Genomic DNA, 25880 nt, shown 5'->3' on the forward strand with positions numbered 1-25880 from the left:
AATCCTCAGCACCTAGGTCCATTCCTGAAGGAAGACTGTTTGTACCTCTGGACCTCCGTAAAAATTATTTTGGGGGATTTCATTCTTGCAAATCTGCAGGCCATCCAGGGATATCTAAGACATTTTAATTGCTGTCCCCAGCCATCTTGTGGCCTTGGATGAGAAAGGATGTTGAGAGTTTTGTGCTGTCTTGTGACATTTTTGCCAAGAATAAGTCCCCTCGCAGTTCCCCATATGGTCAGTTGGTACCTTTGTCTGTTCAATGGAGACCATGGTCACACATCTCTATGGATGCATTACCGATTTATCACAGTCTATTTGTAACAATACTATTTGGGTAGTGGTTGATAGGTTCAGTAAAATGGCACATTTTATTGCTTTGGTAGGGCTGCCTTCTAACCAAGAGTTGGCCTCTTTGTTTTTTGCACATATTTTCCATCTTCATGGCTTGCCCTCTGATATCATATCAGATAGAGGCGTCCAGTTCGTTGCCAGCTTCTGGAGGTCAGTTTGCTCTGCACTTCAGATTAAGCTTAGTCCTTCATCTGGTTACCATCCTCAATCTAATGGGCAGACGGAATGAGTTAATCAAACCTTACAACAATTTCTGCAAAGCTATGTTTTGAAGTCTCAACATGATTGGGTGGAGAATTTTACCTTTTGCTGAATTTGCATACAATAATGGTTGGCATGCTGTCATTTTGGTTTCCATCCTAGGGCTAATTCTTTTGATCCTGTTCATGCCAGAACAGGTAATTCCAGGTGGATGACCAGTAGGAGAAGGATCTGGGTCCATAGGGCTCTCCTCTCTGCGACCATGGCTGCAAGGCACTTTTCTGACCATCACTGGAGACCATGTACCTTTAAGATTGGGTGTGGTTATCCACCAAGAATATCAAACTTTGCCAATTTTCGCAGAAGCTGGGTCCTCATTTCATTGGGCCATATAAGATTGTTAAGAGAGTTAACCCAGTTGCTTTCAGACTTCTACTTCCTAAGTCCCTTAAGATCAATAGTACATTTCATTGTTCATTACATAAACGTGCCCTCCAGCCAGCATGCCATAGACCAGTCCTGATCATTCGTCAGGGTCACAGGGAATTCATTGTTGACAGTATTCTGGATTCCAAAGTGATTCACAAGTAATTATTTTTTCTTGTTCACTGTAAGGGGTATGGTCCAGAAGAAAGGTCGTGGGTACCCGATAAAGATCTCCATGCTCCTTCTCTGAAGAGAACATTTTTAAGGCAATTTCCAGGAAATTCAGGGGTTAGAGGTCGGTTGACCTCTCCTCAAGGGGGGGGGTACTGTTAGGCGCGCTGAGAACCGCCGCCGCTCCTGTCCTTCCTCCGGCATCGCTGCTTTCGGTGACAATGCAGGAGGGTCAGGGATGCTGCAGGCGGTGGCCATTGTCTTCCGGGCAGTGGGCAGTCAGGGCGGAAGTGTCGGATTCGTTGTTAGGCAACAACCCAAACTTCCATCCACACAGCAGCTGGGAGGGACACGGGGTGGTGGCTGACGTCACACATCACCTGCAACTATTGGTCAGCGTTCAGTGTGCCTGTCAAGTATTGTGACTCTGTTGGCCTGATCCTGGTGCTCCCTGCAGTGTCCTAGACTCCTGTCAGTCTGCACGAAGTAACACCTGTACTGGTCTTCATTTTTCATCTGTTAAGATAAGTCAGGGGTAGCCAGTCCTTGTTTATGATTATACATCGGGTGTTATCTCTCTTCATTCATAATCTTGTTATTTTATTTACCTGTTTCCACCTTTTGTATTGTTACATTCAATTATTATATTTTCTGGTATCATCTTTTTTGCATTGTTGCATTTGCTTTTTGGGTATTGAAGGTGCGTGTACCTTAGCCAGTTACACTTGAGTTACCTTGCCTCCTGCTGCGGCTTTGTCACCCGTAAGACCAGGCGGCACCAAGGTTGGGGTGGAATTAATCCACCCCTTTGAACGTGGCTGTTATTGGTAAAGCCTAGTTCGCAGGAGTCAGTCAGGACAGCTAGGGGCCTGCATGGAGGGCTGGTACATGCCCTCCCAAACAACTAATAATTGTGTGGTTTGCTGCAGCTTTCTCCCACTTTTCTGGACAGTAGCCCAGTGCAGTAGTAACAATAGTAATGTAAATCCCTGTACACACTACACAATTTTTTAAACAATATCACTCAGAAGAACACTTCTGAGAAATAACTTGAAAAAAAACATGTATTGTATATGAACATGTATTGTGTAGATGAACCGCAGCACCATGTATATCGTTAACAAAAAACATGTATTGTGTATGATCAATATCATTAACGATGCCTGTGCATTGTTAATGACGCCCCCTGTCGTGTGTACATTCAGGTAAATTTTGGCTATGTAACCAATGACCTGCTTATTTTGCGGGGTCCTGGTGATTCACTTTCGTTAAAGATATACGTCTACTGTGTATGGTAAGAATTGTCATCCTTTATAGGGACTATTTAAACCGGAACCTCTATGGGTGTGGGGTGGTAGGGATCATTGAAACACAGAGGGGAATGTGGGGCGATTAATGTCATGCAGAGGGGAATGTCCCTAACTTAAAGAAGGGAATGTGTGTGTGGGCAGGGGGTCACTTGGTCACAAAGGGAAATGTGAGAGGATGTGTCACTAAAACACAAATGGGTATGTGTTACTGACACAGAGAGGAATGTTGGGGGGGTCTCCAAATCACAGAGGAATGTGAGGGGAGGTGGGGGTCACTAGAACACAGAGGGGAAATGTGGGGCATACAGAGTCAAAGAGGGGAATGTGAGGAGGGTCACGAATACAGAAAGGAATGTGGCTTTGTGTAGGTTTGGGGGAGATCACGAAGATACTGTACATATTATGCTACAATTTATAATTTATATGGCAATTAATTGTGTACTGTGTAGTATGCAACACAAACCCCTCCCACCCACGGAAATATTTTCAAGCTTTAAATAAACAGTACTGTCATAATTTATGTCAGCGTATAGTGGTGCTATCAAACAATTGGGTTTATTTACTATTGTGTTCATTTTATATACTGGTGGGAGTTCTATTTCAGATGGGACTTTCTTATGGGCAACCAATTATATCTATTATCTTCTAGAAGATGCTAAATAAAAAAGCAACATCCCATCTGAAATAGATCTCCCATCATAGTAAATAAACCCAGATGTGTATGTGTGTTTGCATGAGGCTAATATGTGTGTGTGTGAGACTCTTGGGGTGCAGTGCGTGGGGGGATTTTATCAGTCCTAGGCCACTACTGATGATTTAAGCCCTGCACACCTATAGTATACAAGCAATGGCCTGATCACCCAATAATACTAATTGGTGGTAACATGTATTCAATATAAATTAATTTTTTTGCAGTTTTACACAAAGCATTACATTCTATAATGTCTTTTATTTCCATGGGGAATATTTACCAAAGCAGAGTTGACGACTTTTAATTGTGCCTCTCCGGGAGAAGCTGCCAAATGCGGCAGGCTAGGGGGTGGGGACAATGCTGGTGTCACCAAGTCCCGCCGCTATTCCATACAAACTCCACATTTTGCGGGTCCACGGACAAGGGGGCAGGCTAAAATGATGTGAACTATGCAATTCATATCATTTGAGTCCCTCTCCCTCCCCAAAGAGTTGCGAGGTACATAATTTGTTTTAGCAGCTACGGGAGATGCAGAAGACTTGTTCACCTTTCCGGGGTCCCAGCCATACTGGGTGGGTAAGCAGCCATGTACTAAAGTACAGGTTTACAGAAGTAGAGATGTTTCCTGTAGCAACTAATCATATTTTACTTCTAGAGCATATTTTAGCAGATAAAAGCTAGAATCTGCTTAGAAGCTTGCTAATTAGATTTTACTTCTAGAGAATTTTATAAGATAAAACCAACATGTCAGTAAATATACTGTATAAAAAATGTGTACATTTAAGGGATAATTAAAAGCAATGGGGTCAAATGTAATAGGGTGGGTGAATCAGAAAGTAAGAGATTTTGTGAGAGTTTTCATATTTTTTTAAAGTAGCAATCAATTACATGGCAAAATCAAACAAATTTTTTCAGTGTAAGTGATTGCCACTTAAAACAAAATGGGAAAACTCTCCTAAAATCTATCACTTTCTGATTCTCACATCCTATTACATTTGGGTCATGGTGTTCATATCTCAAACTAGTGCTACAGTATATAGCCCTCAAAATTCTGCATATAGGCCTTGTATTAAGTAAACCTTTTAGATGATTTTATTTCAGTTACTGTGCTACGGTTTGGAGTTTATCCCATTTAATGGAAAAACTTTAACGTTGGGATGTTTATTTCACTAGAACCCAGACAGAATTATATATGACTAATACGAAAAAAGTGAGTTAAATCCTATAAAAAATATGGTACTCTTTACCTAGAACGGCGACCATCGCATGCACTAAAAAAACGGGTGCGATGCGATGCCCGCGATGGCCGCGATTTCCCATAGGGATCAATGTTAAAAGTGTGATTGGACGTGATTTTAGTGTTCAATGGCTCAATGGCCGCGATTTTTCCATAGGAAACAATGTTAAATGGGCCACAGAGCCCAAATAGTCACCCTAAAGTCAGAAATGGCCCCCACAATTGTTAACGCCACCCCACGATCAACGTCAACCCGAAGCGTGGCGAGCGGCGGCGGTACGCGTCCTCCGACCTTTTCATACCCCCACTATCCACGTCGGCGTGGAGTTGAGAATAGAATAGTGTGGCGAGCGCACACGGATACCTTCACAGGTAAACGCGTCCCTTCGCGGGCTTCACAGGTATCCGCGTCCCCTCGCGGGGCTCGCTGCGCTCGCCACACTATTCTATTCTCAACTCCACGCCGACGTGGATAGTGGGGGTATGAAAAGGTCGGAGGACGTGTACCGCCGCCCCTCGCGGGCTCGCTGCGCTCGCCACGCTTCGGGTTCACGTTGATCGTGGGGTGGCGTTAAAAATTGTGGGGGCCATTTAAGACTTCAGGGGGACTATTAGGGCTCTGTGGCCCATTTAACATTGTTTCCTATGGAAAAATCGTGGGCATTGAGGCATTTAACACTAAAATCGCGTCCAATCACACTTTTAACATTGATCCCTATGGGAAAATCGCAGGCATCGCGTCGCACCCATTTTTTTAGTGCATGCGATGCCCGCGATTTTTTACCCCAGATGACCGCGATGGACATCGTGGGCGCCGTTCTAGGTAAAGAGTACCAAAAATATATATATTTTGTACGTGAAATATTTCCACTTCAAATTATTTTTATATTGTTTTTGCCAAATGCAATAAGGTAGTGTCTTTTGAAAAAATTGTTCTGATATACAAATTTTGCTTTTAAAGTGTTTTTACCACTAATCTTTTATTAAGTTATTACTTTTCATCAATTAAAACCCATACGACATAGCTACAGTATATTGTAATGTACAGATGTCTCTCTAAATAAATACAGGTAGTTTATATTAGAATGTATTGAACTTATCCTTTTTTAACTCATCCAACCATGGTATCTAACAAAGTATAAAATGAGCAGTAGGTAAGGAGATCAAATGGTGTATTGAATGGAAGAGAATGAAGGCAAACTGAATGACTGAGTTTCTAGCTTCACCTGAGATGACAGATCGGACTACGATGGGTCGTGCACTGCCAGCCACGAATCCAAAGCCAAATCCGGGATGGCGCAAAATGATGACCTGACGTACAGACTGAGGGGTCAGCTGACCACATTCCATAGCACCCTCCCGCATCTCATGACTGTGCAGAGAGAAAGGATATTTGAGTCAATGTCTTTAAATGTAGAACAATAGTATGATATTTTGTTCTTTTGGGTTTGTACTTAATAATTACAAAGACAAAAACAAAAGAACCTGGTGCCAGTTGAAAACTTAATGTGAAATATATATTAGTTGCATGCTGCCCTCCAATGCCAGGGGATTACTCACCCCTGCATAGAATCACAGTAAAAAATAAAGAAGAAAAGGAGCACACTGACAGTTAGCTACATTATAAATATTTTCTAGTCACTATATTTTATACAATATAGTTCTAATCACATTTCATCATGGCCATGACTGAAAAATGCAGTTCTGACTGCTAAGACACCATCTGAGTCATTCTATAAGTCCCAGAAACCATTTAATTATACAGTAAATAGTGATATGGCTACTTCTTAACATAAAGAATTCGCAGTGACTAGACAGTAACCGATCAAGAAATAATATTGAAACATTAAGGAATGTTGTGTTAATTGAACATATTTATTGAAATCATTGAGATTTATTAATTTGCAGCAGCTACTCCATAATTATTAATGTAGATAGTATTGCTTGTATATTTATTAACAGAGATATTTGCTTTAAATGTGCTACAAAATATTAACTATAAAATGTGGTTCCATTGATACAGCAAAATAGTCTTTGGTATAAATCTACTTTCAAGTTGCCTCCTTTTCACTGATGTTATTGAAGAAAAAAATACTAATTATGTGTATGAATAGAAACTAGTCATTTAGAAATATATTAAATGATTTCTGCTAAGGGAAACTGTGTTTTAAATATATATAAATATATATATATATATATATATATATATATATATATATATATATATATATGAAATAAGTGGCACTCGGAGGCTAGAGTAACTGGTGAATCAATATGGAAATTTATTCTGCACATGGAATAAATTTCCATATTGATTCACCAGTTACTCTAGCCTCCGAGTGCCACTTATTTCCTTCCTGCATATACCCAGAGGACCTTTCCCCTCTTGTGAGAGGGCACCGGAGCAAGTACCCACGGGCATCTACACTCAAGTCCTGAGTGCTGACCTCTTTTTGGAATATATATATATATATATATATATATATATAGAACAGGGTTAGACCGCACTCACACTTAATCAGAGATAACTTTGGGGTGTTTAAAGGAGGTTAGCATGTGTGACCATGCGCCTCAAATACAATCCAATTACCCCTCCACTGTTGTGGGGGGAATTTGAACACTCTCCTTGAAGAAATAATAAAGTCACTGTTTTTGTAAAATCACAATAGCTGTATTTATTCCAACATGTTACATTCCATCACGCCACAACGTTTCGGACCATAACCGGACCTTAATCAAGGAGCTTTTGATATGGATCATCAGTGCATAATATAGCTTTCAACTCAGCCCTGGAGGAGACAGGAACAGCTATATAGTTGTTGTATAGCTGTGATTAAATACAGCTATTGTGATTTTACAAAAAAACAGTGACTTTATTATTTCTTCAAGGAGAGTGTTCAAATTCCCCCCACAACAGTGGAGGGGTAATTGGAATTAATATATATATATATATATATATATATATATATATATATATATATATATATATATATATATATATATATTAAATGTCCAATTGTTGGTAGCACTCGCAATTGTCTCCTTTTATTCCTACTGGGTTAGTCTCCTCAGATCATCACTAGTTACAAGTGAAGCCAATATATCCATTTGAAAGAGAGTGCACTCACCAGGTTTTCCAATACATAAAAAGTCCTTTAATTCAGCATTTTAAAAAGGGTATGGTCGAAGTTTCGGGTCTCTGGGGACCCTTTGTCAAGACAGCAGTCAAAGGAGCTCCATACAGCATAAAATCTAAAGCCCAAATGCAGGGCCGGTGCTAGGGTGTCCGGCACCCTCCTGCATACCATCCATTTTGCGCCCTTTCACATTGCCATTGCATCAAGCTGCAGCCCGATTGTGGGAGTTTATGCAACATGCGATCCTATGGAGGATCTCGGGTGCATGTACATGTATGCATACACCATCTCAGTGCTGTGTCCGCAAAATGTTGCAGGCACTAAAGGTGCCCATACACGCTGTGAGAATCGCATACGTTATGGGCTAGATCGCATTGCATTGCACGGCATGCATGCAATATGTGTGCAATGCGATCCGAAACCAGTACAAAAAGTATGTGCAGCACTCGTGACTGAGGGGGAAAGGAGGGGAGAGAAGGAGGAGATGGAAGAAGAGGGGAGGAGATAGAGGGGGCGGAGTGTTGAGGACTGGCAGCGGCATTGGCACAGCACATTGAGAAGAGGGAAGGAAGGGGAGACGGTGCTACTGCCTGTTCGTCATTTGATTGACAGATGACAGGCGCAGGGAGCAATGGGTAGGGGGCGGATCCAGACATGACATGTCGTCCAAGCATTCACAGACAGCGCTACATGCCTCAGCGCAAGTGTCCGTGAGGAAGAGGGTGCAGGTCGCAGGAGGAGAACAGTGTGTGCGTGGTGCAGGGAGCTGCTGTCAGACAGGCGCTGCGGGTGGCGTGCAGGAGGCAGTGACAGTGAGGGCTGAGGCAGCTTTAGCAGAGCAAGGAGGGAGACAGCGCCTTTTCAGCATGGCGCCTCCCTGCTTTGCAGGAGCTGCTGAGTGTGTAGCGCCGGCCCTGCCCAAATGACCGGTTTAAGTACCCACAGACACTACAGAACTCCGCCCCCTGCCAATTGGCGTTATCGCTTATTGATTTTAATGCAGCACATTCTAAGGAGGTAACATAATATCTTAAACAGCCTTGTGTTAACAATATTGCTATTTAATACATACCCACTCTGAGGCGCCGCTCGTAGCAGCATCTCGTGCTGTCACTCAGCGTGCGCTCCATCTAATCCTACTTCCGCATTAGCATGCAGTTCAATAGACGGAAGTTCCGGCTGTAATGCTCAGCTCATTAATTGCTTGTAGCGAGATACAGTAAAAATGACATACATTTAAAACAACAAAATAGTGACATAGGTGAATCAGAACAACACAGTCATAAATTGACTGTGTCCGTCCGGGTCATCTATTGTCACCCAACCCTGCATGTGCATTCCTGAGTTAACTGGCGAGTTGGTACAGAAAAAGTGAAAAAGTATATGAAAAATCATGAAAAATATGTGAAAAACATGAAAAATATCTAAAGACCCTATTTTGTTGAAAAAAAGATTTTTGAAAAGAGTTTCTATCCACAGAACTGTGGAATGAGGAGAATCCTCGAGTCCATGGCCCAGTAGGGCGGCACTCGCTGGATTTCAGAATAAAGAATAACTCCTGGACACAGGTAGTTCTGTTCAACGTTTCAATCTCAAACAGATTTTTATCAAGAACAACAATACAAACTTACTCACCAACTTTTAAAGACCAGTGATGCTGGAAAGGTGCCATGGCGTGCGTTGATCCTCCCCCAGCGTTCAATCAGGCTGCCGTGCTGTGCGGAATGACGTAATTCCGCCCGTCAGAGTGGTCAAAAAGATCTCACTCCGTTAGGCTGCGCGTGCTACTGCGCATGTGCAAGCCTCAGTGATTGTGTCATCGGCACTCTACGTCAGTCAGGAAATCTCCTGTACTGATGTGTGCGCAACTATGCGCTCGGAGACATGTAAAGTCTCTCTTCAATGCCTGCCACTAGGAACTGACACCAATGCACCTAAATATTGCAAGCAGACAGCCTGGGGTCCCCCGCTGGAGGGTCACAAAGCACTATACATATAAATGTGATAAATAAAGTGAAAAAATAGTGACATAAAAGCATGGTCGACATCGTGTCGACACCTGACACCATATGCAAAAAAAATTTACAAAAAAAGGTTTAAAAACACATATGATCCTGTGGAAGGATCTGAATCGGGTAACAGAGCCTTGTCAGCAAAAATAACTATAACTAACGGCATACTATGACATAATTGAAAATTAGACATAAATAGGACACAAATGACTATGAAAATAGCAGGCTGATTGATATAAACATGGCAACCTGAAGTTAGCAATAAATGGAAAAATTGCAACAGAAAGGGCAGAATATGCATGGGCTGTGAAGGCTATGTTGAAAAAAAGTAATCTGTACACTCATGTAACCATAATGAGTTGATAAACAAAGTAGCCTATTGAAAAGAGCCTATATAGCAAAATAATTTCCCTGACTGTTAATGGCATCAAGAGCCTGGAAGGATAAGGGGGGAAAAAGGGCATCACTGGAAACAGGCAAAGGAGATTGACTCATTAAGACCCAACGGGGCCACCGAGTTTAATTTGTGAATCCAGAAGGTCTCTAATTGTAATAACATCTTCTCCCTGTCTCCCCCTCTTTTGGACTTGGGTACGTGGTCAATTAATCTGTATTTTAGGGTGGCCAGTGAATGTTTTGCCTCGACAAAATGTCGGGCTACTGGTTGGTCTATTTCTTTGCCACTCAGCGCCAATCTAATGGCGGAGCGGTGCTGACCTGCTCTTTCCCTAAACATACAGATAGTCTTCCCCACGTAAATGAGACTGCAGGGACAGGTGATCATATAGATCACAAAGCGAGAAGTGCACCCCAACACGTGCTTTATGGGGAATTTTTTACCAGATCTTGGATGGGTAAAGAACTGGCCAGTATCTAGATGACTACACGTTGCACATCCAGTACAGCGGTAGCATCCAGGCTTCCTGCTCAAGAAATTGGTTGGAGCTGTTGACCGATCCGATACATCGTTGTGCACCAACAGTTCTTGAGATTTTTCCCTCTTTTGTGGCCTATCATGAGTTTTGATGACTTCAGTGATTGTATGCCTGAGTCCGTATTAATTAAGGGCCAGTATTTTTTGGCTACTTTTTTTACGGTGTTACTCATGGTGCTGTATTCGTTTACAAAAATCATGGTCTTGGACATGTCCTCAGTTTTCTTGCGGACTTGTTTAATTTCTTCTCTAGGTTTTTTAAACACTTTTTGTTTGGCTTTTTCAAGGGTCTTGGGACAATAACCTCTTGCCATAAATTTATCAGACATATTTTCCACCTCCTTTTTCGCCTCAGCGTCTAAGTTGGTAATCCGTCTCGCCCTAAGAAACTGCGAGTACGAGGGAAACAGGGTGGTGGCTACTGGCATGCAGTGCCACATTACAGTCAGTGGGCTTATGAAAGATTTTGGTGAAGAATTTATTTTCGTGCCATCTGATGTTGACATCAAGGTAGTCAATACTTTCATGACTGCACTGGTAGGTAAATTTAATATCGGAATGCATCTGATTAATTTCTGCCATGACTGTGTGGAATTTGGCGGCATCATCATCCCATAGGACAATGATGTCGTCTATATATCTGTAAAAAAAGCCAGTGTGTTGTGAGAAAGCATCATTCTCCAAGAACAGACTTTTTTCAATATCGAACATAAAAATGTTCGCCACAGAAGGAGCCACGTGAGATCCCATTGCACACCCCCGCAGCTGTCTGTAGAATGAGTTGTCAAAAAGGAAATAATTCCTAGTAAGCGTTTTCTCCAACAATTCTACAAACAGCTGAACGGGGGGGCCCTGGTACTCACTTTGTGTGGTAATGAATCTTTGTACACTCTCAATTCCTGCTGTTTGGGGAATACTGGTGTACAAGGACACCACATCTATAGTACACAATAATAGTTTCTCAGGAAGTCCAGAGAGAGAGAACAGTTTTTCGAGAAGCATATTCGAATCTTTGAGGAAAGTCTCTTGCTTCTGTATCAACGGTTGGACGTAGAAGTCAAGATACTTAGAAATGGGACTGTACAAGGAGTCCCTGGCCGAGATGATGGGTCGGCCAGGGGGAGCGACCAGGGACTTGTGTATCTTGGGAAGTGTGTATAACAAAGGGACTTTCGGATAGTCACATGATAAGTTTTTTTGGACAGATTCAGAGATCCAGCCATGCTGTGTCGCCATACATAGGATTCGATCCAGCTCTGTCTTATATACATTGGTGGGGTCCTTGTCGAGCTTCTGGTAAACTGCTTTATCCGGCAGCTGACGGTAGACCTCTTTTTTGTAGGTCTCAGTGTCCTGGATAACCAGGGCACCCCCTTTATCTGCCGAGCGAAAGACCACCGAGTGATCTCTGCTCAATGTTTGTAAGGCAGTGTATTCTTCACGACTGAGGTTGTAATTGGTCGACTGACAGTTTTTACAGTATGTGCTGTCGACACTTCATGGTCCAATATCCTCATAAAAGATTTAATAGATGGGTTCAGAGAATTTGGTTCAAAGTTCGATTTCTTCTTTACAGGTTGAGGGTCATAGTTAGAAACACTAGGAGAGTCAGAGAAATATTCTTTTAATTTCAGTCCTCTATTGAGACGCCACATTTCTTGTTTCCACCCAAAGGGGTTAAACTTGTTGGTTGGACAAAATGTAAGTCCTTTATTTAATATTTTCTCTTCTGTGGGAGTCAGAGATCTGGAAGAAAGGTTGACAATTATGGTTTCTTCCCTTGCGTTCTTTTTGCGGATCCTCTGCCCTTGGCCCCCACGGCGGGTGCGCGCCCTCTGCCTGTGACCTTCTGTGACCTTCTGGGCACGAGTTTCTATATATATATATATATGTGTGTAGATGAGGAGCCATTTCACTTTTATCCGGATCTTCTTAATATTTTCTTAGAATATGACCCACTTAGAGGAAGATACTCAAAGAATTCTTCTCATCGAGGCCTCTTGGGGTGACTGTATCGAGAAAGTGGATCCAGTAGGCTTCTTTTCTGAGAAGCTCTAGGCCTCTATCACCACCTCTTGGGGATGGCACAATCCAATCAATGACCATGTGTCTCAAGCTGGTAACTTGGTGTCCTTCTCTTAAAAAGTGAGAAAATATTAAGAAGATCTGGATAATAGTGAAATGGCTCCTCATCTATATATATATATATATATATATATATATATATTTAAAAAATGGGCTATGGACTCGAGGACTCTCCTCATTCCACAGTTCTGTGGATAGAAACTATTTTCAAAAATCTAAAAAAAAAAAAAAAAAAAGGGTCTTTAGATATTTTTCATGTTTTTTCACATATTTTTCACGATTTTTCATATACTTTTTCTGTACCAACTCGCCAGTTAACTCAGGAATGCACATGCAGGATTGGGTGACAATAGATGACCCTGACGGACACAGTCAATTTATGGCTGTGTTGTTCTGATTCACATATGTCACTATTTTGTTATTTTAAATGTATTTCATTTTTACTGTATAAGCCTATAATGACCGGAGGAGCCTAGCACACACTGCAGGACAAAAATCCCCAATCTTTCTTGCTATGATTCGTGCACAGTACTTAAAAGGTTAAAGAATAGACTGTCCTGCTATGTATAAACGGCTAGCAAACTCCCCCGTAGAGCGTAGAGCATCCACACCAGGAGATCTCGCTACAAGCAATTAATGAGCTAAGCATTACAGCCGGAACTTCCGGCTATTGAACCGCATGCTAATGCGGAAGTAGTATTAGATGGAGCGCACGCCGAGTGACAGCACGAGATGCTGCTACGAGCTACGCCTCATAGCGGGTATGTATTAAATTGCAATATTGTGAACACAAGGCTGTTTAAGATATTGGGCGGTATTCAATGTGAATACCAGCGACGTGCAGCGAATCCTGTTTAGCCACGGACACTTGCGCCACTGCCCGCCACGTTCCGGAGCCTCGACGGCTCCGGTATTCAACGAGTCAGGGGCTCACTGCCCCTGACTGGCGAATTTGTGCTCCTGCGGTGATGCCGCAGGGAGCCTTAGGACGGTGGCAGGCAGGGAGATGGAAGTCTCTCTGCCTGCCCCAGAGCGTATGTGGGGGGGAGGTGGGCTCCCCGGGTACCAGGCAGCACAGGCTGCCCCCCGGGGGTGCCAGCAGGGGACCGGGTATATTCACTACACCCGATAACGATCGGGTGCAGTGAATATATGAATATCTAATGAGCGGCTCGGCTCCGGCGCCCCCTGCTGGCTGCTGTGTAAAAAAATAATAATAATAATATTTTTTTTTAAATTAAATATATATTCATGTGCTTACAGCACATGAATAAAAATAGCATGCCCCTCCTCAGAATAAAATTCCTGATTTTTTTACACCAAATGTAAAAAACAAAACACTTTATTTTAAAAGTTCACATTCCACTTCACCATAAAAAGATAGCGATTGCTACTCGGTGAATCATGGCGAAAAAAACCTTGAAATGTATTCGCCATCTGCTCATTGAATAGGGTGATTCACTGTTTTTGTCAAAAATTCGCCAAACAGCACAAATTCCCCATAAAAACATTGAGAATCAGGCTCATTGAATACTGCCCACAATGTTACCTCCTTAGAATGTGCTGCATTAAACTCAATAAGCGATAACGCCAATTGGCAGGGGGCGGAGTTCTGTAGTGTCTGTGGGTACTTAAACCAGAGATTTGGGCTTTAAATGTTATGCTGTATGGAGCTGCTTTGACTGCTGTCTTGACAAAGGGTCCCCAGAGACCCGAAACGTCGACCATACCCTTTTTAAAATGCTGAATTAAAGGACTTTTTATGGATTGGAAAACCTGGTGAGTGCACTCTCTTTCAAATGGATAGTGAGTCTCCAAAACACTGGCACCTGCTGGCAGAGAGTGAAACTACGAGTGACATTTAATAGGATGCGATTTTTAATAACATTTTGAAATTGCACATTATCGCACTTTTTAAAATCGCATGTTTTGCAGTGAATAGGCATATTTAATGAGGTGCGTATTCCGGGTAAAAAAGTGCGATAATGGCATGAAAATTTCATGAAAATGTGCGATTATTTGGCATGAAAATGTGCGAACTTGAGGAAATGTGCGATTTTGTGTTTAAAAAAAATGGCATGAGGTCCACCTGGTTCCAAAAATACAGGGGACAAAAAGTGTAGGGGTCCCCCGTATTTCTGAAACTAGCCCTGGTCTCTTGGACCGGTCCTGGTTACAAAAATACAGGGGACAAAAAATCTGGGGGTCCCCCGTATTTTTGGAACCAGGTCCGGCTCAATGAGCCCAGACTGGTTATGCTCAGGAGGGGGGACGCCACGCCATTTAAAAAAAAACAACTAAAAAAAAACACTTTTACACATTTTTTTTACACAGGACCATGCACAGATCGCAATGATCTGTGCAGGGTTTTGGCCAATTCACCTGTCAGAACCTGGTCCACATATGTGGCAGATTTTAGACACATTTTCCCAATTTCGCATCTCATTAAATATGCAAATTGTATATTTTCAATGGGAAAACATCTGGATGCGAGTTCCGGCACGACTAAAAATCGCACTTTCAGGATGTGCAGCTCCGTAAATATGCGAATTCAGGAAAAAGTGTGAATTCGGCTGTTTCTGGCGAAAAAATCACAAAAATCACATTTTCGTATCCTATTAAATGTCACCCTACATCTCTTTCTCACACATATGCACAAACACAGAAGGTAACAGACTAGCTTTCAAATCTTTTGCTTTGAGTAGGCTTACTAGTAGTACATTTTTTAAATATTGCAAACTATGTCAGGGCCCAGGACTCCAGACCCCACATTCCCTCCCCCCCCCTGATGGTGGGATGGGGGTGTTGATATCTTGATTACATCACCAGCATGAGGCATTACCAGTGAGCTAGCTCTTTATACTAATTCACTAATACCTAAAGTAAAGACGAACTGGCAAAGGTATAACAAAATTTATGGGCCCATTGATCTTCCATCAGGATTTTTCCCAGTGCTTCATGCCAGGCCAGCATGTATGAAGGTATAAATGAGAAACCAGGTGTCTTGGGGAGTTTTCCATCAAACAAAAATATTCAAATTTAGTAGAGATCCACTTTGAGATGCAAAATGGGGTGGTGTGTGATTTTTCAAATGCGCCTCTCCCCTAGCAGCCTGAAAAATCTCCAGCTGGTTCAATCAACCAGCAAATATCATGAATGGGAAGGGGGGGGGGGTTGGAGAAATTTTAGCACAGGCGCTTTGGGTCAGATGTATGAAGGTCCCAATATAATCATTTGAAAAGGTTTATTTCTGAATTGCATAAAAAATATTTGTAAAATACTTTAAAAAATGAAAAAGATAGAAGAAATGTAAATGGAAAAATAGTTCACTCACAAGGGGGTCCGATGAAAGTGGTGAGCTCAGTCCATCCCAGCGCCTATAGTCGAGGTTGCATTAGCACAGGCAGAGATGCGTTGGATCTATAAGCTGAAGACCTTGAGTCCCCAGGGATTAAATGGGGATTTCGAGCTCAAATGGTTCATGTAATACCCCTTTCACATCACACTTTTAAAACGGTATATTGCCGTTTTTTTCCCTTTTTAAAACGTTTAAGGGTGCACTGTGAATGCACCACAGGCAATTTACCGTTTTAAGTTAACTGGCATTTTGAACCGTGTAAAAAGCAGAGTCCTACACGGTTCCTTGCCGTTTTTTGTGCAATGTGAATGTGTACAGTTTGCCTGAAACGGTATTTCAGGCAAACAACACAAGCACAAGCACAATCCCACTGCTATACAATAGGTGCGCGCCAGTGGTGTCCAGGTGTGCACCACTGGCGCAGCACCTCTACGGGACACCCCCGTGACTACCTTCTGTCCCCCCAGTCATTGTCCCCCCCCCCTGTACCTGTGCTCCGGCGATCCGTACGCCGGAGCTTCTCTGACCCGCCCGCCAGCCAGCCCAGCCCGTCCGACAGCCTGTCACTCATTTTACAGTGACGTCGGCGGCAGGCTCGGGTATGGTCGGCCAGGCTCGGGGGGACTCGGAGTCCTTCCGAGCAGCGAACATCCCCCAGCCTGCCGCCGACGTCACTGCTAAATATGACAGGCGCCGCGGCTTAGGCAGGGGGGACTCGGGGAGAGAGGCAGCAAGGAAGCTCCGGCGTACTAACGCCGGAGCGGAGGCGAGGGGGGCGGGCTGCTTCTGGCTTTCTGTGGTGGGTTTTGCTGGGGCAGGATAAACCTGCCCTGGTAGGTTTGTCCTGCCCCAGTAAAACCCACCACTCAAGGGGTTAAAGGACGCCTGTGCCCCAAATTCTTAGCACAGGCAAAAGGCACACATAGCACTTGAAACGTGTTCTGGATGAAACGTTTCAAGTGCTATGTGAATGACACGTAACCGGTATTTAAAACGGTAATCTGGGTCACTGTTAAGGCTCTGACCCGTTTTAATTACCGTTTTAAAATACCGGTTTTTAAACCGTGTCTGCGATGTGAAAGGGGTATAACAGATGAGGTTACCACTTGCCAATAAATGAAATAAAATAAAGACACAATTTCCTTTTCATAAAAATAAATAGACTCTTTAGCAACATTTTAGATACATGAAACATTTAGTGTTTGCATGATAATTTTAACAAATAAATACCGTGACTAACAGATTAAATAGTTATTGTCCCGACTAGGATATAATAAAATAAAATATATCCCGTTTTTTAAATCATTAAATAAAGATAAAAACACCTTTTTATGTTTTAAAATAGCCATAGTTTGTAGGAAATAAATTTGCGGAGAACACCAAAATATGCCTTTAAGAACACCGGGCGATATGGATGAAAAATAACCTAGGAGGAACATGGATGAAGAAGACGGACGGATATAAATGTGACCACGTGACCACTATCACCTCAGCCTTGACAAAGATCCCGCTGTGGATTGAAACGCGTTGGCCAGGTGAACGTGGTCACTTTTTCTACCTTCCAACCACCCCCCAGAACGGAGCCGCAAAACGGAGCCGGCATTTCTTATCAATACCAGAAGGACTTATCATTACCAGAAGGACTTTCCTCCTACCTATAAGCCGGGACCACGGCTACGGGAATCAGCAGGGAGTCGTAAGGTACAAATTACAGCAGCAGTAACCAGCCACAGTAGCGGCAGGTGGTTTTAAAAATCCACCCTTCATATCCTGGACTATAGGCGCTGGGATGGACTGAGCTCACCACTTTCATCGGACCCCCTTGTGAGTGAACTATTTTTCCATTTACATTTTTTCTATCTTTTTAATATCTTACACTTGTATTTCTGCAAAGTATTTTACAAATATTTTTTATGCAATTCAGAAATAAACCTTTTCAAATGATTATATTGGGACCTTCATACATCTGACCCAAAGCGCCTGTGCTAAAATTTCTCCAACCCCCCCCCCCCCCCCTTCCCATCCACTTTGAGATGTCTGGATTGAGAGAAATCACATAATGTCTAGCATGTAGATAGAACCAGAATGAGTGGGATGGATGATCATGTTCCTGGTTCAGCAAATGATCGTATACTACACTTGGTGACTAAATAGTGTTTATGCGTGACACCCACGGAGGACCAGCAAGCTGACAGAGTTGAAATCTCAGGGGTAAAATCCGGACTGTCTATTCGGAGCATAGGTAGTGAGATCCCTTGGCTGAAAGAGGAGAAATTGATATATGTTTGTTCCTGATACATTAGCTACACAGTATGTTGAGATAAACTTGCCAGAGGAATAGGAAAGAATTTTTAAGATCCGCCAATACAGAATCAGGGGACTAGATATTCATTGCTACAGATTTATACCTCCCCAAGGAAATGCGAAAGAAGCCCAACTCCAACTGGCCACCAAGATAACAGACACAGAACTCAAACATCGGGAAGAGTGGTCAGATCAGTCAAAAGCTGGACAAACGAGGCAAAAATTAAGCTTCAGGCCTGTCTCGAATGCACAGACTGGGGAGTCTTTGAATCCTCCGATACAAACCTAGACGATCTGACCGACACAGTGACAGCCTACATCAGCTTCTGCGAGGACCTGTGCGTGCCAATGAAAAAAGCACGCACCTTCAACAACAACAAGCCATGTTTCAGCGGTCAATTCAGAAAGCTCCGTCGGGCAAAGGAAGAAGCCTATCGCAGTGGTGATATTGTCCTGTACAAACAGGCCAGGAACTACCTAACACGGGAAATCAAGCTGGAAAAAAAAAATTCTCAGACAAGCTGGCGAGCACCTTGTCAACCAACCACCCCGCGTCAGCTTGGAGAGGCATGCAAGCTATAACCAACTACAAGATCTCTCAAACCCCCTCCACCATGCAACAGAAACTAGTGAACGAGCTGAACGATTTCTACTGCAGGTTCGAGAAGGAAGCTACCTGCATCAGTCCTACCCCCTGACCGGGGCAAAATGGCTTGCCCACCCTTCCTGTTGAGGAATAGGAAAGAATTTTTAAGATCCACCAATACAGAATCAGGTGACTAGATATTCATTGCTACAGATTTATACCTCCCGAAGGAAATGCGAAAGAAGCCCAACTCCAACTGGCCACCAGGATAACAGACACAGAACTCAAACATCCGGAAGCACTATCTTTACCAAGATTTTCAACACTTCACTAGAAATGTGCAAGGTCCCCACCTGCTTCAAAGGCTCAATTATCGTCCCGGTTCCCAAGAGCTTAACTGCGAAAGACCTCAATGACTACAGGCCGATTGCACTAACATCGGTGGTCATGAAAGTGCTTGAACGTATGGTGCTGAACCACCTGAGAGTTGTGACAAATGCTCACCTCGACCCCCTGCAGTTTGCACCACATTCTACAGCACCTGGACAGTCCAGGCACCTATGCAAGGACACTACTGTATTTGGTGATTTCAGCTCAGCATTCAACACTATCATCCCTCACATCCTGGAGCCAAAACCCCGTTCACTAAGAGTCTCAGAACCTACATGCTCTTGGATCACTGACTTCCTGACTGAAAGGAAACAGGTGGTGAAAGCAGGCACATTCATGTCAAACACATGCACAATTAGCACCGGTGCCCCTCAAGGATGTGTCCTCTCCCCCCTGCTCTTCTCCCTCTACACAAACAACTGCACCTCAGCAGAATAGTCAGTAAAAATGATAAAATTTGCAGATGACACAACGGTTATCGGCCTAATCATGGATGGAAACGAGTCGGCATACAGACAGGAGGTGGATCGGCTAACTAAATGGTGTAGCGGAAATACTTACTAAAGGATGTGTCCTCTCCCCCCTGATCTTCTCCCTCTACACAAACAACTGCACCTCAGCAGAATAGTCAGTAAAAATGATAAAATTTGCAGATGACACAACGGTTATCGGCCTAATTATGGATGGAAACGAGTCGGCATACAGACAGGAGGTGGATCGGCTAACTAAATGGTGTAGCGGAAATACTTGACCTCAACCCCCTCAAAACGGCGGAGATGGTAGTGGACTTCAGAAGGAAACTAAATGCCATGCACCCACTCATAATATCTGACAGAGTAGTGTCGAGGGTCGACTCCTTCAAATTCCTAGGAACAAAGATTTCCTGTGACCTCAAATGGGGTCCCAACATCATTACAACTGTCAAGAAGGCTCAGCAGTGGTTGTTCTTCCTGAGGCAACTCAAGAAATTCAACATCCCGCAGGAGCTGCTGCTCATCTTCTACACTGCCATAGTAGAGTCTGGCCTTTGCTCCTCGATAACGATCTGGTTCGGAGGAGCAAACGACAATGACAGAGGAAGGTTGCAAAGAGTGGTGAGGATGGCAGAAAAGATCATTGGGGCGGAGCTCCCCACTGTCCAAGAACTATACCTAGCCAGGGTCAATAAGTGTGCAGGAAAGATCTTGGCGGACAAGTTACACCCTGGCCACATCCTGTTTGAACCCCTTCCGTCAGGCAGATGTTTTAGGTCCATCCCAGCAAAGATGACAAGAACTACAAAAGGCTTCTTCCCAATAGCTGTCCACCAACTAAACAGTATTGAACGTACCAAATACTAAATACTAACTCGAACTGTTCTAGATATATGTGAAATGTATGTGATGTATGTTTATGCCTCTCTTCCCACCCCCTTGTGTTCCTTGCTTGATGCTGCACTGTTACCACAAAAATTTCCAAGCATACGCAAGTATACCTGGCCAATAAAGATGATTCTGATTCTGATTCTGAATTGGAATAATTTATTTTAAAATCACAAATCTGTTAAATTCATGCAAGAGAGCAGGGGAATATGTCAATGGAGTATAAATAGTGGATAGAAGGTCATCAGCAAACAAGTCCAATTTATATTCATGGTCAACAATCTGCACACCTTTAAATTAACAATGGAATGGATAGTCCTTGCCAATGATTCCATGCATAATACAAAGATAAGTGAAGACAAGGGACATCCTTGATGTACCATTGTTGATCACAAAGGAGTCGGACAGGGTTTCATTGATCTGAACCCGGGCAGAAGGGTAATGGTAAAGAGCTATAAATCTGTGAAGACCTAATGCCAGACTATGAAGAAGGCAGTTTATGGATAAACTGTCATTTCTCTCAAAGGTCTTCTCTGCATCAGTGGATAGAAGAACCATGTGATGACCATTGCTAATAGTCTGATGGTGGATGCTGGGTAATCACTAAGGAACTGAGGAAGAGGTACTTGCTAGACTGAGACCTGAATGGTGCCAGTTATAATGGCATCAGCAGGACAGAGTGATACAGGAATTTAAGTGGATGGCAAGTAGATAGGACTGGATGGTGCTGGTAACTCAATAAAGGGCTTTGGAGAATAAATTGTAGATGCCAGATAATGAATCCGGGGATGCCAGAATGTTCTGAATCCTCAGTAACACAACAGTAGATTGCCTCTTTGGCAATAACTGAACTGGTAAATTCAGAAGAGAGCCTCCTCTGTGAAATAACAGGAAACTAGGATATGGAATAATGTAAACATGGCCTCCACGGAGGGTAACCGAATCTGGAAAACAGGATATGTAAACTTGCCTTGCTAGGCAACAATAGCAGGATCCAGGAGTACCGTAAAAGCTAGGTTATCAGAACTGGAGATCAGATGTACAGAATACTACTTTGAGGCAGAAGGTCTCACTGGAAATAGATGCAGGCTAGCGATAAAGCTCATCATCTCAATGCTTGACAGGTAAGTAGCTGAACTGTGGCCAGGGGCGGATCTAGGATAAAATGACAGGGGGGCACCATGATAAAAAAGGGTTTAGGTGGGGGAGGGGCGGTGTTAGTGGTGCCAGTGTACATGCTAAGAGAGCGGCAGGAGATGGTGGGAATGAAATTAAAAATAGGCCCTGGCATTTAAAGTATGCAGGCCCACCATGGCGACAAAAGTGAAGGATGTAGTTGTGCGCGTGCCAAAGGCGTGCTCCGGAAAAGGGTGTGTGGCCACTCAACAGGGTGTCAACACCATATACAACTTCTACACATTATGCAACAAAATACTAGACCCCATTATACTTGCCCCTTACACATGATGCCAAATGGAATGAGCCAAAATTGACATAATGCCACATGGATTGAGGCAAAATTCAAATAATGCCACATGGATTGTGTCAAAATTCACATAATGCCACATGAATTGAGCCAAAATTTACATAATAACACACACGGATTGAGCCAAAATTCACATAATGCCAAATGGATTGTGTCAAAATTCACATAATGCCACACGGATTGAGCCAAATGCATAAAATGCCATACCGATTGAGCCAAAATTCAAATAATGCCACATGGATTTAACCAAAATTCACATAATGCCACACGGATTGAGCCAAAATTAACATAATGCCACACGGATTGGGAAAAAATTCACATAATGCCACACGGATTGAGCCAAAATACACATAATGCCACATGGATTGAGCCAAAATTCACATAATGCCACACAGATTGAGACAAAATTCACATAATGACACATGGATTGAGCCAGAATTCACATAATGCCACACAGATTAAGCCAAAATTCACAATACACTTCATAAACAGGGACATTGTCCACCAAAGGCTCGCATTAAACATTTACAGCATAATGTCCATTACACGTTAAGTTACACGCCATTATGTCCATTATGTGTTATGACAAACACCATAATGCCTATTAAAAATTATGCTACATAAGTGCTGCTTCTCTACATGCTCATTGCCAAGGGTTCCATGCTCATTGCCAGAGGTTCCATACTCGTTGCCATGTGGGATTACATGCTCATTGCCAAGGGGGAATACATGCTCCTGGTAAATGGGGGACAGCAGAAGTGATAGCCACTGACAGTGGCAGAGCCTGGCTGTATTCAGAGCACTGCAGGTCCCGGCTATTTGAAATAATACCCCTTTCACACCAGAAAATGCATTCCCAGGTTGGCCCCTTTTACACCAGCCTAGTCCCTGCATTTTCTGGTGTGAGGGGGAGAGAAAACCACCCCTCCCCCCTTTAACCAGTTATCTCATTTAACCACCTTTATCTTCGGAAACCAACTGACCCATTTACATGAGACAAGTATTATATTGAAGAACTTTTGAGTGGGCTTTGAATGATTTTGTTCCAGTGAAACTGAAATGTTTGGTTCCAGAGTAATCTGCCCTCAAAGAACATGAACAGCCATGAAATTACATTTCAAAAATAAAAAAATAGGTTTACACGCAATATCTCTGGAACCGATTGACCGATTTGGACCAGCCTGGTATCATATTGAAGGCCCAGCGCTTTGGAATTCAATGAAATAAACCACAAGCTTCATGTATTAATTTTTTTTTTAAAAACTAAGGATAATCTGCACTATTGTGTATTCTATTTTTCACCCTTTGGTCACAAAAATTGTGTGAAAGGATGGATATCGTTACAGGTTTCACTGACCGTGAATACTTCTCATTGGAAACAAGTGCATATTTAATGGTGATATAAAATCTATTTCTACTTTTATCTGGTTATACAATGAGCGATATTTGTTTTTCACCACCCTGTCTGTCTTTCTTTGAGAATCACTCAGTCAGTTTATGTAGCTAGCTAATTAGTTAACTTTAGCTAAATAGCTACATATTATAATATGCTTCCGTACAGCTTCATTTTATTTTGCAATAGACGAATACTGTACTACTTACTGGTGTCAGGCAGGTTGTATTTTTCTTTAATTATTTAGACTAAAATTTTTAATAAAAATAAATAAATCACTTGTATTCTATCATTGATATTTGCAGAAAATAAATGACCTGCTGTGAAGGAAAAAGCATTTGTGTTGCAATTGTTTGATACCTAGATTACTAAACATATAGTGAAAGGTATACAAAGTATTCAAGGGAATGATAGAGAAATGATCTTCAGCAAAATCCATTACAGTATCAATAAACTGCAAAGCTATGACTAAATCAAGGACTAAAATTAGACGAAAATTTTTCATCAAGATCCACTGACTAAAACTTGACTAAAACTAAATTAATTGTTATTTACTAAAATGTGACATTTATTTTTCGTCAAATTTTAAGAAAGTGACTAAGACTTAAACTAAATGGAAAATCCCTAACAAAATTAACACTGCCCCAGGGCTGTCTTAACAGCAGTGTGGGGCCCTGGGCAAAGCAATGCATTGGGGCCCTTACACATTCTCCCCTCCTAGGGGTTGGGGGTGCTATCAGCAGCAGCTCTGATGTCCCACGGGTGGCAGGGGGTGCTTTATCTACCATTCAACATGTAGGACCTGGAGCAGTAACTTCTGCTAATTACTCCTTTACTGCACAGGTGGTAGGAGGGTGAACACTAACGTGTGGAAGGGGGCACTGAGCTGAATGAAGGGTCCCTTGTAAATGACTTCCAGGGAGATAGGGGGTGTTTTATATGCAGGGGAGGGTTGGATAATGGAGTGGGCTTAATATTCATAATTTTCCGGTGGAAGGGCAGCTTGTTTGACTGCAGATATCACCATTATCTGGAAATAGATTTCTTAGCCTTCAATAGTATAATAACCTAGAGTCCCAACTTTCAGGAGGTGCTGGGAACTTGGGGATCAGAGATCAGGAGCAGGGCAATCCATTGACAAAAATACAAAACTGTACACCACCACTGTGTCCGCGTCCCAGAAGTGTCACTGGCTATGTGGAACGCAAGCCGTGTGGTTGTTAAGGGGACTGGTGTGGAATATAGCTGCGGCTGGCGGTTATCGGTAGCTGGACTTGGCGAATTCCTGACAGAAGAATACAATCATTAAAACCATCAATCAGAGACTGTATAGGAGTGATATATACATACTGAGGCATCCATTAATAAATATGTGAGCGGGCGTGTATTCGTGACATGATGCCTTGTAGTGGGGCAGTGAATCAGGGACATATTACGTCACTGTTCTGCCTGCATGTGTGAATTAGTAGTGAGCTGTGCTGTCTACATAAGTATATAATGGTGCACTATGTATTAATTGCACTAGTAAAAACAAGTGATGGTGTGTGGGAACGTCCGGAGGGTTCAACTGGAGCTGTTAGCCGTCTGTGTTCTGCATCGAGGATACATCTTATATATATGTATTTTTGCAGCACCTCTGGTTATAGGGCAACCCTTCTAAGGGTCAAGGGTTCTGTGTTCCTAATTGTGTCTAGACAATTGCCCCACGTACTGGGCTGGAGATCTATAGGTGTTTACACTGATCCATGGTAGGATCCTATCTGTGCATGGGAGCTAAGGCCTCCTGTGTGTGGTGCCTTGATCCCGAGTTACACTGGGTCATATAAGGCTGCATAGTGCAGAAAAGCCTCAGAAATGTACATGATCAGTTTAAATACACTTTATGACAATTGGAAAAAATAGAAAGGGATAGAGAGGCTAGCGGAGAAGAAGAAAAAGCACACTCGGATAACCCAGCCTGTGGTCACAGGTTACACTGGGTCATATAAGGCTGTATAATACGGGGCGGCCTCAGACATACAGATGGGGCAGGCCTTATGCTTGCTGGCGAATCGCCAGCAGCATGCCGCTGGCGATCCGCCAGCAGCACGGCGCGCCATCTGACTGAGACGCGCGTGCGTCCCCCACGCACGTGCGTCTCAGTATCCGGGCGGCCGGCGGGCGAGGCGGACGCAATACTGTCCGCCTCCCGCTCGAGGGGGGCTGGGGGGACCCGAAGCGGCTGTGGGGGGGTGCGGGCGCCCGGTGTGGGCACCGGGCGCCCGTCGGACGAGGACGGCAGCACCGTCGGAAGGGGACGCGCGCACACCTCGTGCGCGCGCGTCCCCTTCCGACACACAGATGGCGCCGGAGCAGGGAATGGCGAATGGCGTCGCCATCGCCATCCCCTGGAAAGATGAGCCCGGCGCCATCTGTATGCATGATCAGATTAAACACACTTTATA

At 43.2% G+C, this 25880-nt stretch overlaps 1 protein-coding gene across 10 annotated transcripts in view; it reads right to left on the reverse strand.

Moving 5' to 3' along the window:
• FRMPD3 (FERM and PDZ domain containing 3) overlaps positions 1–25880 on the reverse strand; it is a 527068-nt gene that overhangs the window by 432916 nt on the left and 68272 nt on the right. For 5 of the 10 annotated variants that reach the window (XM_083159052.1, XM_083159051.1, XM_083159050.1 and 2 more), the window contains one exon: positions 5617–5762. The exons of 4 other annotated variants lie outside the window; for them this stretch is intronic. In XM_083159052.1, the coding sequence (XP_083015178.1) occupies positions 5617–5755 (139 nt within the window). In that variant the 5' untranslated portion in view covers positions 5756–5762. Of the gene's footprint in view, positions 1–5616; positions 5763–25880 lie in introns of those variants that run through there. One more of the 10 variants, XM_083159057.1, reaches the window with a different exon arrangement.

Source organism: Crinia signifera, chromosome 9 (assembly GCF_055691185.1).
Source record: "Crinia signifera chromosome 9, ASM5569118v1, whole genome shotgun sequence".
Classification (NCBI taxonomy): Eukaryota; Metazoa; Chordata; class Amphibia; order Anura; family Myobatrachidae; genus Crinia; species Crinia signifera.